The sequence below is a fragment of the Monomorium pharaonis genome, chromosome 2 (assembly GCF_013373865.1).
Source record: "Monomorium pharaonis isolate MP-MQ-018 chromosome 2, ASM1337386v2, whole genome shotgun sequence".
Classification (NCBI taxonomy): domain Eukaryota; kingdom Metazoa; phylum Arthropoda; class Insecta; order Hymenoptera; family Formicidae; genus Monomorium; species Monomorium pharaonis.
The window spans coordinates 30,663,677-30,680,272 of NC_050468.1; the positions used below are offsets into that span (position 1 = coordinate 30,663,677).

The 16,596-nt window shown below is 32.6% G+C and overlaps 4 protein-coding genes across 16 annotated transcripts; 2 read left to right on the forward strand and 2 right to left on the reverse strand.

The window, feature by feature from the left end:
* Positions 1 to 40: 40 nt before the first annotated feature.
* Positions 41 to 3,522, forward strand: LOC105835016 (transmembrane protein 223). Of its 12 annotated transcripts, none has more exons than XM_036283504.1 (7): positions 533 to 672; positions 756 to 865; positions 946 to 1,178; positions 1,590 to 1,909; positions 2,084 to 2,226; positions 2,402 to 2,492; positions 3,437 to 3,522. In XM_036283504.1, exons 3-7 carry the CDS (start codon positions 1,024 to 1,026, stop codon positions 3,490 to 3,492), a joined length of 765 nt encoding a protein of 254 aa, XP_036139397.1. In that variant the 5' UTR covers positions 533 to 672; positions 756 to 865; positions 946 to 1,023; the 3' UTR covers positions 3,493 to 3,522. The 12 variants fall into 12 exon arrangements, with proteins under 12 accessions (XP_036139398.1, XP_028050415.2, XP_012533395.2 ...); XM_036283503.1 differs by having other exon boundaries at positions 756 to 798; XM_028194613.2 differs by having other exon boundaries at positions 756 to 776.
* On the reverse strand, positions 2,603 to 7,622 carry LOC105835015. The gene is made up of 5 exons (XM_012677936.3): positions 7,207 to 7,622; positions 4,155 to 4,375; positions 3,800 to 4,014; positions 3,446 to 3,721; positions 2,603 to 3,258 (listed from the first exon to the last, which is right to left on the reverse strand). Exons 2-5 carry the CDS (start codon positions 4,287 to 4,289, stop codon positions 2,991 to 2,993), a joined length of 894 nt encoding a protein of 297 aa, XP_012533390.1. The 5' UTR covers positions 4,290 to 4,375; positions 7,207 to 7,622; the 3' UTR covers positions 2,603 to 2,990.
* Positions 7,623 to 7,642: 20 nt separating this feature from the next.
* Positions 7,643 to 10,713, forward strand: LOC105835017 (Sjoegren syndrome nuclear autoantigen 1 homolog). Of its 2 annotated transcripts, XM_036283508.1 has the most exons (4): positions 7,643 to 7,722; positions 9,449 to 9,685; positions 10,208 to 10,416; positions 10,513 to 10,713. In XM_036283508.1, the coding sequence occupies exons 2-4, from the start codon at positions 9,604 to 9,606 to the stop codon at positions 10,615 to 10,617; spliced, it is 396 nt and encodes a 131-aa protein (XP_036139401.1). In that variant the 5' UTR covers positions 7,643 to 7,722; positions 9,449 to 9,603; the 3' UTR covers positions 10,618 to 10,713. The 2 variants fall into 2 exon arrangements, with proteins under 2 accessions (XP_036139401.1, XP_012533396.1); XM_012677942.3 differs by lacking the exon at positions 7,643 to 7,722 and having other exon boundaries at positions 7,814 to 9,685; positions 10,217 to 10,416; positions 10,513 to 10,712.
* A 176-nt stretch (positions 10,714 to 10,889) lies between these two features.
* Positions 10,890 to 14,161, reverse strand: LOC105835019 (beta-1,3-galactosyltransferase brn). The gene is made up of 2 exons (XM_012677945.3): positions 13,981 to 14,161; positions 10,890 to 12,829 (listed from the first exon to the last, which is right to left on the reverse strand). Exon 2 carries the CDS (start codon positions 12,762 to 12,764, stop codon positions 11,382 to 11,384), a length of 1,383 nt encoding a protein of 460 aa, XP_012533399.2. The 5' UTR covers positions 12,765 to 12,829; positions 13,981 to 14,161; the 3' UTR covers positions 10,890 to 11,381.
* Between the last annotated feature and the right edge of the window lie 2,435 nt (positions 14,162 to 16,596).

Consider the following 16,596-nt stretch of genomic DNA (forward strand, 5'->3'; position numbering starts at 1 on the left):
TCCTCAGTTTCGATTGTGACACGATACGGCCAGGGTTCTCTCTCTCTCTCTCTCTCTTTTAATTCATCGATTGATCAATCGCGTTACGCGCAAATGCGAGTCTCTGAGAAGACAAAGAGAATGAAAAAACGCCTATATATAGATCTTGGAGAAAAAAAAGCGAGAAACTTATATAAGTACGAAAAGCGAAAGTAGAACGAGCAGATCTAGGCCTATTAAATGAGTATTTTAATAAATTTTCTTTCTAATAGATATTGGATCTAGATTCTGTTCATTCTATATACATATAGACATATGTTTTATTTGAGTTTTCCTTTTTTTCTAAACGTGTATAGATTAGAGATTAGATGATATAGCATCTCCTAAAACTTTCGGCTGGAGCAAGCAGCTAAGAATACAAGTAAATAAACAATTGTATCCCCGATATTTATAGCACGCTATTGCTGTCAATAAACTTTCTCAATGCAAAATGATGCCAGTGAATGCCAATCATAATTCAATTGCCAAAAAGTACATACAGCGATAGGTTTGTTCCTTGCTGAACTCTTCGTATACTTTTTATCTCTCTCCAACGCACATTTATCTTATTTTAAGTGTAGAAAGTACGAAGTAGTGCAGCTAGAAATTAAACACAAGCGGACAAACCTTGTGTTCACTCGTGTTTACCTTTCTGTAAGCTTCCTAACCTAGCGTAAACCCTTTACTTGTAATTTTACTGTTAATTGATTATTTATAAATAAATTTTAATTGTACAGATTACGCGGAAAGAATACTGTGTAAGAATGTAATATAAACTTCGTGCGTAATTTTTTTGTATAAACATAAGTACAAAATATGTATATATCTTTCTTAGGTTATCCTAAGTGTAGTGTATAAATTTAATAGAGAATTTATAAAATTAAATGTCTGTAAAATGAGGACCGTAAAGCAAAATTTTATTTGCAGGCAATAATGTTATGTAAAATCATTGATTACTAGAAATTAGTTGACTTTGTGACAACGCAGAACGAAAACTGTTTCAAGATGTTGAATCTAGTTTTAAAACATCCTATTGCTCTTAAAACATTATTATCTCAAGTACGATCTCTCCATGGGATAAGGCAAAAATATTTTGTATGTGACAAGAATATATTTTCAACAACAATGGCTGTTAGAATGTTTCTAATGAGATGCACAAGGTAAAAAATATGTTTATGATATAAAACTTTTAATAAATATATTTTATAAAAGTATAATGTTTTAGTTGTTGATTATTAAAAGAATTAACATTTATGTAAATATATATGGGATATTGTTGATTTATATTGTTACTTTTTAAATTTTAGATGAAAGAAATTAAACTTTAAAGTGCAATATTATTGTCAAGATATCAATATTGTTTTGACAGTTTTTGGGAAATTAATGGCATTTAATTAATCTACCATTTAAGAAATTATTAATTCCGAATTGAATATATATATATATATATATATATATATACGTATATATATAAGCAACAATAAAATTGAGATATCCTATATATTTTATAGTTACAAATTGATAATGTGATATCTCACAAAATAACATAATAAATCTTAATAAATATGCAGACTATCTGATGGAGCAACAAGGCCAACAAGTTTTCTTAAACCTAATGGATTACTACAAAATTTACAACGTCGACAAATGTCACAATTGGATGTAAACATAAATGTACAAAATAATGTGTTTTTATATAAATATGAGAAGCATAATTATTACCGAAATGTAAAAATTTTTGGAGTTGGACAATTGTTTGGTTGGTCAATATTGGCTTTTTATACTTATACACCATCATTTTGGGATATATTCACTACTGACATAAAGTTTAGAGAATATTGGATGAATCATATGTTTCGACTTAGCATGTTTCTTTTCTCACTTTTGGCAGGTAAGAAATATCTTTTATATATTTATATGTATAATTATATATATAATAAATTAATTTTATATAGATATGCATGCAAAAGATTTACATATTTTTTAAAGTGATCCTTTACATTTATTTTTATAAAAAATGAACATATTTTTTCTTTTTTTGCTTATTGTGATATTTATTTTATAGCTACTACCATGACTCTTTTAATTTATGCTATCTGCGCACGTAGCATCAAGTATATCATCTTAAATAAAGGTGGTGAAACATTGACAATTGTTACTTATCACTTCCGTAAGAAGAAATCCACTCTAAATTTACCAGTAGGAATGGTAAGAATTTGTACATATAATTACAAATATAAAGTTAATTAATATTTAGTATAAAACTAATAAAATTTTATATATAATAACATTATTATTTATGCTTTTAGAGAACATTAATATAAGGATAAAAATAAATATTTTTAATATTTGAAATGTTTCTTATTTAAAATATTTTTTTAAGGTAAAATGCAGAGCAAATAGAACGAGTACCGGAGTAACCTTACCACTTAAAATATTGGATAAAAGTTTTTTCTACTTGGTTGATAAACAAGGCACGTTTGTAAATCCAAAACTTTTTGATTATGCATTGGGATAATTTAATTTTATAGACAAATAGTATTATTATAAATGTTTTCTTGCTATAATAAATTGTACAGATTTATAAAAAATTATATATTTATGTTTTAAAATGTAAAAAATAAATACATACTTAGAATTAGCTCTTATTAGAAATGTTAATATATCGATACACTAAATTGTGCAAATTATCAAGTTAACACTGAACATTCTATATGTTATTTTTGGGAAAAGTGATTATCTTTTGTACAGGTTTTATATTTATATTAATATTACAAAAAAGGTATATTTATATTTTTTGAAAAAGAAAAAAGAATGTTAGTACAATATTTATGCAAATACATATAAGTACTATATTTTATTGCACTGAGATTAGTTTTTCTATTCGTCATTGGTTTTTAGATCCTTTGCGTAAGAGTTGGTAGAATAATTGATATTTTAATTAATAGTTTTTACCATTTTTAACATTTTAATCAATATCTCTGATTTTGCTTGTCGTAATACTTTCCCGAGTATTTGCTGTATCTATCACTGTAGCCATCATCTTGATATTTGTCTTCTGGTTTATAATAAACTTCAGGTGCTGTAGAACCAACACGGCCTTGCCAATAATGGGTCCAATATAGATCTTCTGGATTGATATCATGTGGATGTTTGGCATTTTTGAACACATGTACACAATACACTAAGCTACCGATTAATGTCAAAAATCCAAACACAAGAAATACTATTCCCAAAATCCTAAAAAAAATTTTTACATTACATATCAAATTTTTTAAGATATATTTTTAATTACATTTTTCTTTTACTAATAATTATTAAAAATATAAATTGATATAGTTTTGCAATGATAAATTAGTCATTTATAATTGAAATTTTTATATTTTGGCCGATTATGACATAAAAATTTATTATACAGTATACTTACCAAACAACCAACGGCTGGAAAAATTGTATGACGATAACGAAGCCTAGAGTAACTAAAATTAAGCCAAGATTGAGAAGTAACATGAGGCAACAGACGCCCTTGGTATTTGGACAGAACGGATTAGGCGTCGACATAGTTTCCACAATTATACCGCCTTTCCGCGACGTACGAGTTTTCACTGTCGAAGTGCCTGACCTACCGGAACCGTAGCTATAATGACTAGGCGCTCTGTGGTCCAATCTGGAGCTTGGTGCGAGGCTGTGACGCGATATCCGACTGTAAGACAAAACGTACATGTTATATTGCTAGTATATTTATGGAATATTGAATGCTACGTTTATAAAGCTAAGCGACCTTATGTCGGAAGTGGCTCTATACGCAGCGCTGGTGACATATATATCTGAACCATTGTCACAAATGCTGCCGTGTGAGGCACTTTTGCGAAGTGCATGCAAACTATGTTTCGAAGATCCGGATAGTACCGAGTCGCGAGTATTATGCGCGCTTCTGGATCTCCTGTCTTCTTCTCTGTCATATTTGTCCGCGTGATTTTTTCTTGTAGGTTTTACCTGAAAAGGAGTTTTACAAAATTTTTTTTTCCTTATTTTAAAAATAATGAAATGTGTACATGCCAATGTAATAAAATAGAATATGCTTTAAGCTAAAAGAATATATTTTCGCTATGCGAGTATATAAGACGTTACATTACCATGGTGGTATGTTCGTTAGCAACTATATACTCGGACACTGTGCGATCTGAAGGAGCTCTATGGCTCTCTTCGCCGTCCGTAATGTAATCACGATTTCCGTTAATGTGATATCCGGCATATCTCGAGGTATGCATTTTTGAGTCTGTATCAGTGGACTTTGTGCACAAAAAATGTGTCCTAGATAAGTACCTGACCGATCAATAATATTTGTCTAGCTCATCTAAAACAGAAAGAAATATAATCAATATAAATGAGTTAAACCTCTGAAGAAAATAAATCATAAAATAACGCCAAAGCAATCGTGTATATTAACAATTTTTTCTTGTCAGCGCAAGAATAATAAACGTTTTGGCTCTATAGAAATTTATTGACAAATTGTTAGGTTGGAAGTTATGGTCATCAAAAGACAAAAAGCAGGATTGTGCTTACTTCGCGAAGCGTAGAAACGTAAGCGTAGAAACATTTTTATTCCTATTTAAAATATACTACGTATTTTGAAGGAGAGTTATGCGTGATATGCATCATTCATGACGACGAATATACTTTATATCGTCGTCAAGAAGATGAGGTGAAAATTTTTTATGCAAGAACATATATAAATATAAATTAATAATTATACATATATTTATATATTTTTTTTATTTATATACTATTATAATTTTTTTACACTAAACAGAAATTTTACAAAAGAAAGTAATTAATATATGAATATATATGGACATATTTTGTTTATATAATTGTGTATATATTTATATTTATAATATATGCTCTTAGACAAAAAAATTTTACCGGAGATATTCGAGTTCTTAAATCTTTTTCCTTTTTTACATATCTTTGTTTCTAGTTTTGTTTAGCAGTAGCCAATTTGGGATTACTTTTTATCCAATTGCGTAGTTCTTCACGATCGAATGCAAATATATTATATATAGGTGTGGCATTCCATTAAGTTCTGCCTGCGCATAACGATTGCAAAATGGTGCATCAGTACGGGATTGTCTTGCGATCCGTGGGCAGTGCCCACGGCGTGTATGTCGCATTGGGCAAATCCTTATTTAGTACGATGATGTCATTTGACAAGGACATGTGCAACATCTTCGACCGATAATGCGTGCGTATTCTTTGCCTCTCCCCGATCATTCCCCCGCGATTTTTTCAAGGCGGCATCTCGTTGACACAATAAACTGTCATATCTCTCACAGTTATATCTTTATTAAATGTGTACGTATATTCAACGTGTCGTAATATTTTTTTATTCTTAATGTAAAACAATCCTGCGATCGTATTTTCAAAAGGAAAAAGTTTATAATATAGATTCATATCGAATTTTATACAAAATGATTTTAGTGTGAAGATAATAATAAGAGAGAGCGATACGTGAAAACGTAACAAATTAAAGATAAGCTTTATTCAGTCTGAATTTTAGTGATAATATTTCTTGTAAGTGTGATTTTATATAATATATATTTTTACTAAAATGTATACCAAATAAATGTTTAGTTTTGACACAGTTTTAAATTGAATGAGAATAGAATTATTTAAGATTAAATTGATAATCAATTTAACAATAATGATGCTATAACAAGTATCTATTATGGTAATGCCAATGAAAACTCCCTTTCCTTAAACTGTGCTGCAACACTGAGAAAAAAAAGTAGTTCCGGTTATACTATAATTTAAGTAATTTATAGTCATTTGCGGTACCATCTATGTATTTACAGTTATTTTAACCATGCAAATTATAGTTATTAATCGAAAGACTCGATAGTGTTTCGCGTCAAGTAAACGCGCGGTGTGAGACCGTCCGTATAGCATTACTGCGTAAATAATAAACAAATGTTAAGAAAATATAATTGTGTTCATTTAATTTATTTAATTTTTACCATATCTTGATATTTTGCTCTTGACATTTGAAATTATAATTTATAAAATTTACTCATAATTTATAAAAATTAAAACACACGATTATTATTATTATCTAACATTATAACAGTAACAATGATAAAAATGGATACCATACAATGATAGTCACAAATACCGAATACTTCTCTCACTGAAAGAATTATGTTGCGAAAACTAACACACAGCTACAAATTCTTATGTCGGGAAAAAGAGATTCTTATTGGAGATTCTATATCACACCTTAATAGAGGCTTGTCATTATTAAGTTGATTATCAATTTAATATTGTGATATTACTCTCGTTTTCAATTTAGGACTATGTTTAACTGTGTCAAAATTGAAAAATTATTCGATGTGCAGTTCAGTGAACTTGAAAATGTATGTAAAATCTTACAAGAAATCTCAGCACTGAAATACAACTACGATCAATGAATAAGGTTCATCTTTAATCGTATTTAAAGATAGACACATTTAAATAAAATATATTACGATGTATTATTACAATTCTCTAAAATTGAACGCCCAAATTTCGCCCAATCGTAAATCCAAATGGCTCGATCCTTTCTTTTCTCGTAACTTTGCGAAATTTGTTCGTAACAATTAACTAAAAATTTGCTATATATAACTAACAGTCCGTGTGAAAATTCATTTACTTTCAGGACAAATATGCATGACGGGCGATATCGATGATTAATGCCATCCGTCCTCTAAAATACGTTCACTCTCGTCATCTAACCGGTTATTAAGCTCTTACGTTTTTCTCGCGTTTTGTCGTGATTTTTAAATACACGGCACGCAGGAGACGAGGAAGCGGCGGGAGGACTGCGAGGCGCGCAGGCGCCGTAGATCCGACTGCGACCTGTGCGCGCGGCACGCACCGTCCTCCCACGATATAAATCCCCGAAAAACAAGGAAAACAGAGCGACGGAAAGAAACGTCAATGAGAGGCGGCTCCTCGCCGGAGCGACCTGACGGTGAAGCGTGTACGCGGGAGCGCCGCGCGCGGAACCGAGAGACAGAGCCGAGGGACGCGGCGCGTGTGAATCGAGAAAGCGTTTTCGCGAGGGCCGCTCGAAGGAAGGGCCCGGAACGGAGGACCCAGGGGCCCTCGAAAGGGACCCCAGAGTCCATTGATCATCACGAGTTGCCGTACCTTGCCGATCCTTTTATCCCCGGGCGATTCCTCTCCTCGTGGGGTGACGCGCTGGTGGCCGATCGTGGCGTGCCTGGATCGCCGTGACATATCGATCGCTCGGTCACGCGAATATTCGCCGCCTTCGGTCCATCCCGCGTCCTTTTCTCCTTTTTTTTTTCTTTCCTTTTTCCTCCTCGCAGATCGGTACGTTGTCCTTCCTCGCAGCACCCGCGACTCGCGCGTGACAATCCCGACGACGGCGTTCGCGCGGATCGACAAGCGATCGACGTCAATCGTATACCCGACCCGTCTCGCGACCGAGCCCCGCGCTGCTCTCTCGCCACCCGCCGACCTGTCTCTCTCTCTTCCTCTCTCTCCCTCTCTCGCCCGTTCTGCGGAGTCGCTGGAATGGCTCGACGACGACGGGCGGCCCGCGAGACCGCGCGCGCGAGCGAAAGGCGCGTTTATCGTGGCGTGTACGGCTTGGTTTTCCACCACGCTTCCGTCCGACGCCTTTAAAAGGCGCGAGCTCAGGTGTGTGTGCGCGCGCGCTAACTAGTCCTGATCGCCGCCCGCGATCGCGCGTCCATCCACCTCCCTGCGGATCAAACAGACGCAAAATCAGGTCGCGAGTCCCTCCAGGAGATGCCCCTCTGTCTGAGTTCTGTTCTACGATTTGCGATTTTCTCAAGAAATCCATAGAAAATATAATTATAACCCGGAGAGCGTGTTTCTACGATGTAGCTTGATTTTAAACTCGGTTTAACATGTCTTTTATTTTTTTTTTTAATTTCTTGAACTAGAAAAAGATTAAAGGTAAATTGAACCGAGTTTAAGCACAAACAGGTCTTAATATTTAGTTCGACAAATAAAAATAAAACATACGAGTTACATTTCTTCTATGAATGTATATAAGATATATTTAGATCTAGAAATAAAAGGTACAATTTTAATTAAGGTAAATGTTCTGGAGATATATTAGAAATTATAATTATTAAGAATATTTAAAATTTATGTAATTAATTTTAATATTAGAAAAAAAATTTAAATGATTGTCTAAGTGTCTGGTCACTGGGATGCTTCTCTTATTAATAATTAAAAATACGAGGCCACGTGATAGAATGTTTTTACACAGTTTGCGTCACATATAATGTTATAATTATATTTTCAAGTGAAATATATTTTAATCCTTCATTGACACACTGGGTGTGAGTCACCCATACGGTAACTTTGACGCTGTGTACCTTTTCCTTTTCCTTTTCTGACTTCGACGCTCTGTCTCTTTTCCTTTTTCTTTTTTGACTTTGATGTTCTCTACCTTTTCCTTTTTTCTGGTTTTTCATTGATCGAAACAGCCTATCTTCCATATGCAAAATAAATATCTGTCGAAATTGATCGAAAAAAGCTAGAGGTGTGTCAACGAAGGGTTAATCAAATTTATATGACAATTTAAAAGATTAAAAGTGTATTAATTAATTTGTAATTTATCACTGTGAACTCTTATTATTTAATATTTATTATTTCTTCGTGTTTTGTGAAAGTTGAGTATTTTTCGGTAATTCTCAAGATGATAACTAATATAAGAATGCATTTTATTAGCATCGTAGATTCCGAAAGTAATTTCACGATCGAATGCAATTAAGCAATATAGATCTTGCTCTGAAAAATAAAACTGGTTTTGAAAGCAGCCCAGATAATTCGAGAGTCACGATCTTGAAGTTCAAGAATCTCTGCAAAATGTGAATTCATAGCTCTGTTATATCAGCTCTCTGACATATCAGTTTCGTTAGTATCTTTCCCAAAGGCTCGAAGCTGCGAAGGATTAATTAAATTTCGATTATCCTGTCGCATTCCTCTTATTATCGCTTTGCAGGTTCAATGCATATAGCCAATAAACAAATAAGAAATTGAGCCAGTTAATAAAAATAAATAAAAACAATTTAATATAATTAAATTTTTAAGTAAAATGATATTTAAATCTGCATATAATATTGGACCTAATTCAATTTTATAATTTATTATTTTGAAGTGTTGTTTAATATTTTTCTTAAACACTATACACACAGTTGATGTTTATTGACGATTGCTTAACGACTGGTACGCCGTACAGCGATCCTATCCCGATTTTTAATTCTATTTTTTCTATTGCTACAAGACGCGACGATTTTACAAATTAAAAAAGAATTATTATTGAGATTTTATTTCGTATTATTCCTTGAATTTTTACATAATGCCGAAAAAGAACGGGAAATCTTCGTAGGTACTTTTGGTTCTTGATACGCGTGCGTGAGGCGGGAAATCGCGCTAAAATCAAAGCTGCCCGGTCGAACGTCCGATACCGCTGTTGTTGGTAAACAACGTCCGTTCTCGACGAGTCCTGCTGTCGTTGCCTGCGTTTGGATATTCACGCCTTATATGAAGTTTCCCATGAATGGAAGATTTACGATGGAGCAACATGGAGCTACTTTGCAAACGTATAATCAAGAGCTCGTCAAATGTAAACCATCATGTTTAACCTACAAAATGTCATTTGTCACTGTTTACGTGCCATATATCTATCATAGATCTGGCACATTAAACCTATACAAAAAAAAAAAAAAAAAAAATTTGTCACTGTTATGAAGTTACGGTTTAAAAGAGATATGTGCCCTTTAGAAATTAAGAAATTGATTAAAAGTAATAAGAGCATTATAGATAAAAGAAAACGAAAATTAAGAACAAGAAACACCTTGTGTCATGTAACCCAAAAGATGGATGTTGAAGAGATGTCTTGGTTTCTTCAACTGGAGGATATTTCAAAAAAATAGTTTATCACATATTTATAATTGTGAAAAAATAGGCAAAGTCAACAGTGATATAATGGTTAAAGGATCTTTGATTAATTTGCGCTTTGGAAAATTAGAATAAAGTATAAGTACTCTTTCTTATGCCTTGTAATTCCAACATGATATCAAAGGCATCTTAAACATGACATTAATTATCTCAATCTCTCTGGATTCTTACACTTATTAAAAAAAAGTTTCCCTAGGTTTGGAAGAGATGAAGCTGAGGCGAGCAGAACTTCAAGAACAAATAGAATCTCAGGAAGAGGAGAAGAATGATTTACAATGCGAAATCGAAAAGTTGTCATGTAAGCTCACGCAATTGAACGACAGCTTGGCAAAGAGAATCACGGTCAGAAATGAGTATGACAGAACTATTGCTGACACCGAGGCAGCATATGTAAAGGTAAAAGTTATATTTTTTTATTAATCCAGTTTGAAATTGGATGTTACTCTCATGGTACCTTGTATCTCTCAAGTCTTAATATTTACTTTGTTGTAGATTTTAGAAAGTTCCCATTTATTGCTCAATATGATCAGAAAAGAAGCTGTTAGTCTAGATCAAACTTTATTGAAAGCCAATATTGATAAGCAGCAGTACCGGTAATAAAATGTGAATTAGAGAAAAACTTGACAAAAAATTTGTAAGGAGTCAGATATTTAGAAAATGTATTTATTAAATTATCAATGAATCACAAAGATATAATAATTGATAAGTACAAAATTGTAAATATAGATTTTTAAAACGTACAAGTTTTTTCATAGCCTTTGCAAAATTTATTAATTATACAAATACATAATATGTTAATTATTTATTTTATAAAAATAATAATCAGTCTGTGTGTATGTGTATGTGATTAAATAAAATGTACAATAGAATATCTTCAATAGAATAATTCTATTTGTAAACTTGAGCAATGAATACATATTTGGTGCATAATTTATTATGATGTAATTATAACTATAAGTACTAGCAGTGCTTGTTTCATTTAAATGTGTTGCCTAAATAATGTGTAATATTGATAAAAATTAGGCTTTTTATTAAAAAATATTAATTATATAAGGACTGTTGTAGAACCAAATCTACTCTAGAAAAATTACATATTTTTATAATAAATCGAACGTTTTTATATAATTATGATTTTATGTACTCTATTTTCCATAATATATATTATATATATATATATATATATATATATATATATTGTATGTATATATATTATAGATATATACACGTATATATAATATTAATTGTATTATAACTTGAATATTTTCGCAAAGATATGCTACTGCAATACTTTGTTTTCTATTTTTAAATGTCTAGATCCATATAACAGTATAAATTATGAAATTTGCATATTATAAATAGATTTAAGCGTTTCCAAGAGCTTTTTGCTCGTTCCATATTTGTAAGAGTTCATTTGGATCGTCATATCCATGAGATGTTATGACATACTTGTAACTATACTTCGTATAAGCTTTTTTATAAAAATGAAACTCTTCGCAATGAAACGGTACTATATCAGCTTTCTTAGCTACTAAACCAAGAAAGATATCGTCGAACCTGAAATGCTTGGTATAGAAACTGGTGTAATATAAGTCTAAAAGAGCTTCCTTCGACAGGATGTACGCACCGGCTGTGACGTATGGTGGCCATAAATGATATGGATATTCCTTTAACGTGACGTACCATTTTGAGAATTTATGCCGATGTGGTGCAGCTCGCATAAATACGAATCCCGCAAACAGTCTAATATTGTCTGGTAGTTCAAAGTCGAAGATCTGTCGCTTTATTCTACTCAAGAGAGTAGATGCATTTAATCTGAGCAAATGTTCATCTTGTATTTTATGACTTTTATCGATCCATTCCCCTTGTTTCTCACGCGCGTTATTTTTCCAACTATTATTACTTGATTGGTGAGCAGTACAATTTTGTGTAAAAGACATTTTGATTTTTGAGTCGTATGTTGCATTTTTATTATTAAAATTAACGTTGTTGTAATCCATTAGATCAGATTGTTTGATTTCTCTTTTATGTATGCTGTACACTTTTCTGGATTCCATCAAGTAAAATGGATAGTTAGCTGGGTTTCTAATAAATGTCATTACATTTTTTACCGATACATACATGTCGTCATCGACAAACATGTAAAACTTGGAATTGGGACAATACTTGATTAACCATTTGAAACTCATTATCGTTTTTATAGTATTATTATAATATGAATCTATAAAATCCGCCTGTACGATATCCTTGTAGATTCCTGCCTCTAATTTTAGTTTGGCTTCAATTTCTTGGTCGTCTGGATGCGTACCTACCACAAAAATAGTCCTTGCTGGCACATCGAAGAATCTCTTTTCGTTTCCCCATGAATTACGTATAGCAGTTCTTCTATCAAAATTTTCTATAGCCGACTTTACCATATATACAAGACGAAGCGTGCCATCGGCATTTTTACACTTTTCTGGCTGTTTTAAGTTAAAAGTGTATTTATATTCGTTTATAGGTTCGACCTCAGGTTTTTCATTACGTCGCAGAGCATTCACAAATTCATGTACGTTGCCTTCGTACGGATATACAAAGTTTTCGTCGTACGTGATCTCAAACAGGTGTACAAATGCTCCAAAAAATTCTAACAGCGCTATCATACCAAAGCAAAAGAGTACGTATCCCAATTTAACTTTTGATATAGTTCGGCGACACCTTTGAAAATAGAGGCGGAATAGGTAATATTCGAGCAGATAACAGCACATTTTGTCAGCCAAATTTCTGCCTAATATTCTGGGCAAATTTTCTCCCTCCAAGAGAGTTCTCAGTCCTGTAACAATAGAAATCTCTATGTTTAATCAGATCAAAATAAATTAGCCAGAAGAATGGGTAAGTAAAGTTATTGAGATGTAACATAAACAGAATTTATTTATATTAAATTGAAATAAGAAATAAGGATGTCTTGTATTCACTTTTTTACAGCAAACATAATACTTTATACTCAACAAATAATTTAATTTAAAAATTACCTATAAAAAATGAAGTTAATCATATAAAAATTTAAGAAAATGTTAAACGTGAAAAATAATTTGTGAAAGATTGTACAAACAATTCTGGGATAAAGAAGACGAATTATACAATTTATACTTTTTACACAATTTTCGACTTCAAGATTCCTAAAATTTTTATATGTTTATCCTTTATACTGCAGTTTTAAAATTATTATTAACATATTACTAGTATATAGCTAAAGAAAACACAGTGAATACAAAATGTACTTATTTTCAGATAGACAAATCTGACAAGAGTACATACTGCAAATATATGTTGCATATTATATTAGCAAAATTTTAGCAACAGCTAAGTATGTACGTTTTTCTGTTCCTTTAATATCGATGAAAATGTATCAATAAACGAGCAGCTATGCTATGACAATGTGATAGTTAAGATGTCTTGCTGTATTTTTGTAATACTATGATTGACAAGATATAATGGCAGAAACAAAGCATTTTAAACAGAACACAGTGAATAGTGGAATCTACTCTACAATCATGATTAATTTGCTGGCACACTAGTGTTTTGTTATCTGGAATTCTTATTTCGATTTATATGATTAAACTACATTTATTACATCTTTTTGCTTACTCATTTCCTTCGCCAATTTATTTCATATTATTGCTTTGATTACGTAATGAGCTTGCTTCTACGTTTTAATCGATTATTTTTTTATTTATAAAGATACTATTATGCTTATACATATATATATACGAGAATTCATTATCGGTCTATTGTTAAGAAATAATATTTTAAATTTATTATCTCAACCTTATTTCTGTTTCTGTAATTTGGAAACGTAAGTAGCTACTAGAAGGCAAAATTTTCTCTGGAATAACATCTGAATGTACTTAATTGTGCTAAGCAATTAATTAATAACTTAATTAAAAACAGTCTGTGCGCTTGATTTATAAAGTGGCAACTTACGGATTGTCGACAATCATTTCTCGTTCAATCCATGCAAGAGAACGTGTAGAGATCTTTCACATATGATGTGTTTCATTTTTTTTAATATAAATGTAAAAAGTGCAACATTTTTCTTTATTTTTTTTTCTTGAACGCCATCTGACCGATCCCTTTCAGGGATCATCGAGAAGTGAATCGTGGCGCCTCTTCAGGAATTTACTCTAACTAAAATAAGTTAATCCGATCACATGCAGCCAGCCGACTTGACGTCAATATAACTGCGATTGAAAAAAATCTTGTCTCTCCGTTGGAGAAAGAAAAATTATTAAAACATAATATTTTGCAATACGATATAACTATTTTGATATTTTCGAAATTATGTTTAAAATATAATTTAAAAATCAATTAAATTAGAAAAAAAGATATATATATATAATTATAATAATTACAATAATTTAATATATAATAATATGAGAAAGAAGGAATACAGGGAAGAAGAAAATTATGTTTATTTTATATTGACATTTTATTATTTTATATTAATTTAGAATACAGCTATACTTTTCTCATATTGCATTATATTTATTTATATTTAAATTAATAAGAGATTTATTTATAATTTCTCAAATTTATTAGTCAGTTTTGGTGTCTCTAAAATGTTGGTGAAGTTGACTCTATCGCGTTCATTGTCCACACTTCTGTTCATCTGCCGTGCTTGTTGCGAATAAACTCAGCGACTCGGAAGGATGCACAGTTTACGTTTTATTTCGGGTTGATTGGTTACCGATTGGCAATTCGATGTCGAAATACTTCTGAGTACAATTTGTAAAAAAGTGAATTGATAATCATTGTCTTAGCAAAATCTTTATTTAACATTCTTACGTTAAATATCTTCATTCACACTTCAAACATTGTTCCATATTTTTTTTGAGTAATTAATATATTTGCTCCACCTTGAAGTACAGAAATTTCATACCAAAAAGTCCATGGTAAAAACTTTTTTATTTTAAATTTATTTTCCAGTTTTCTGCAAAAAAATATCGATGAAATGATGAGAGATATATAAATATACTCAGTATATAAAATTAAATCTCGCGATTTCAAAATAAAAAAAGTGCCATTTCTCAGCCGAAACAGATCGTGGTTAATTATGTATTTTTATATCAATTATTAAATATCTTTTTCAGTTCTGTAAACTGCGTGCCGATGTAGGATTTAAAATCATAACTTGATCATCATAATATTTCAAGTTAATTTATATGATCATCAAACTTATTAATATGCTATAAGCATCTTAAAATAACGCAAAGGATCTATTGTGAAAAATATCATCCTAGCCGGCATTATTTTAATTATTGTTATTTATTAGTTATTTTTTACATTTTTTAATATTCAAAAAATATTTTTTGTTCAATTTGCAACTTGATTAAGAAGGTCGGAAAGGCTTTTAAGAAATCTTCCAAGAAAATTAATTCTTTCACATATTGTTACATCTATTGTCAAGTCTTGCGAATCAAAAATTCGGCGGAAATTGAACTTCTTGTGCTGGAACAGCTGCGCGATCGCTTCCACGACATCCTCCGTCGTTTTGTCTCTAACACCCTTAGATTCCTTTTCTTCTCCTTTGATCGCAAGTCACTCGTTTTATAATAACATCTTCATATTTTTTCTCTCTCGCGTGACATCATCTTTGTAAGCCGCTTCCTCGACATTTTTATCCGTGACATTATTCGACGCGATTGCTCGCTTGCGTCGACTTCCCCGTCCAAGCGGTTTTTCCTAAGTGCGAGCACAAAAATTCACCGCTCACCCTCCTCTCTACCATCGCGACCCCGTTTATTTCACGCATCGCGAATGAATCGCGGGACCGCCCGTCGTTTCCGCGCGAAAACGCGGACCTCCTTGCCGCGGCGCCGAGGAACGAGGTGTCTCGGATCCGCGCTCATCGTCGCCGGTGGGTCTTTATCGATTGACCGAGCGGAAACGCGATCGGGCGAGAGAAATGTCTCTGACAATGTTTTCCGCTTGAAGGAATCAGCCGCCGACGTCGTCGTCGTGGGGACATCCTCCTTCGGCGTTGGCGACGCCATCGATCGCGCGCTTCTCGCCGACGAAGGAATACGGGACGGATCTGTGTTCGCTCGGCGGCGCCTTTCGACCTCGATCCCGATAATTTGACACCACGATTATTAATCTCCATATCGAGATTCCGCCGTTCGTCATCCGTCATCCCGACTGCCTCGCCGTTGACGTCAATTGCTTCCGTCAAGACCCTAAAGGGCTGACGACCCTTGTATCGGCCAATGGGAGAACCAACCTTTCCGAAAACCTGTTTCTCGACTCTCGTAAAATCGTGTCGTTTTTTTTTTAATTTATAAAATTTATTTTTTTCCTCGTTAGTGTGTTAATCGTGGAACGCATCCCCTCTTGTTTGCGCCTGTATAGTCTCTTTTCTTGGAACGTATCGAGTATCGGGAGGCGTCTGTTAGATACTTATAATATGCACGCACGTATATTTTTCCACGAAAATAAACGAGTTTATTATTCTTAGTTATTGTGATCCTATCTAATCACGCTGTCGCAAGGTTGCCATAAACGATACTTACACTATGGGTGGACTCGATTGTCGCACATACG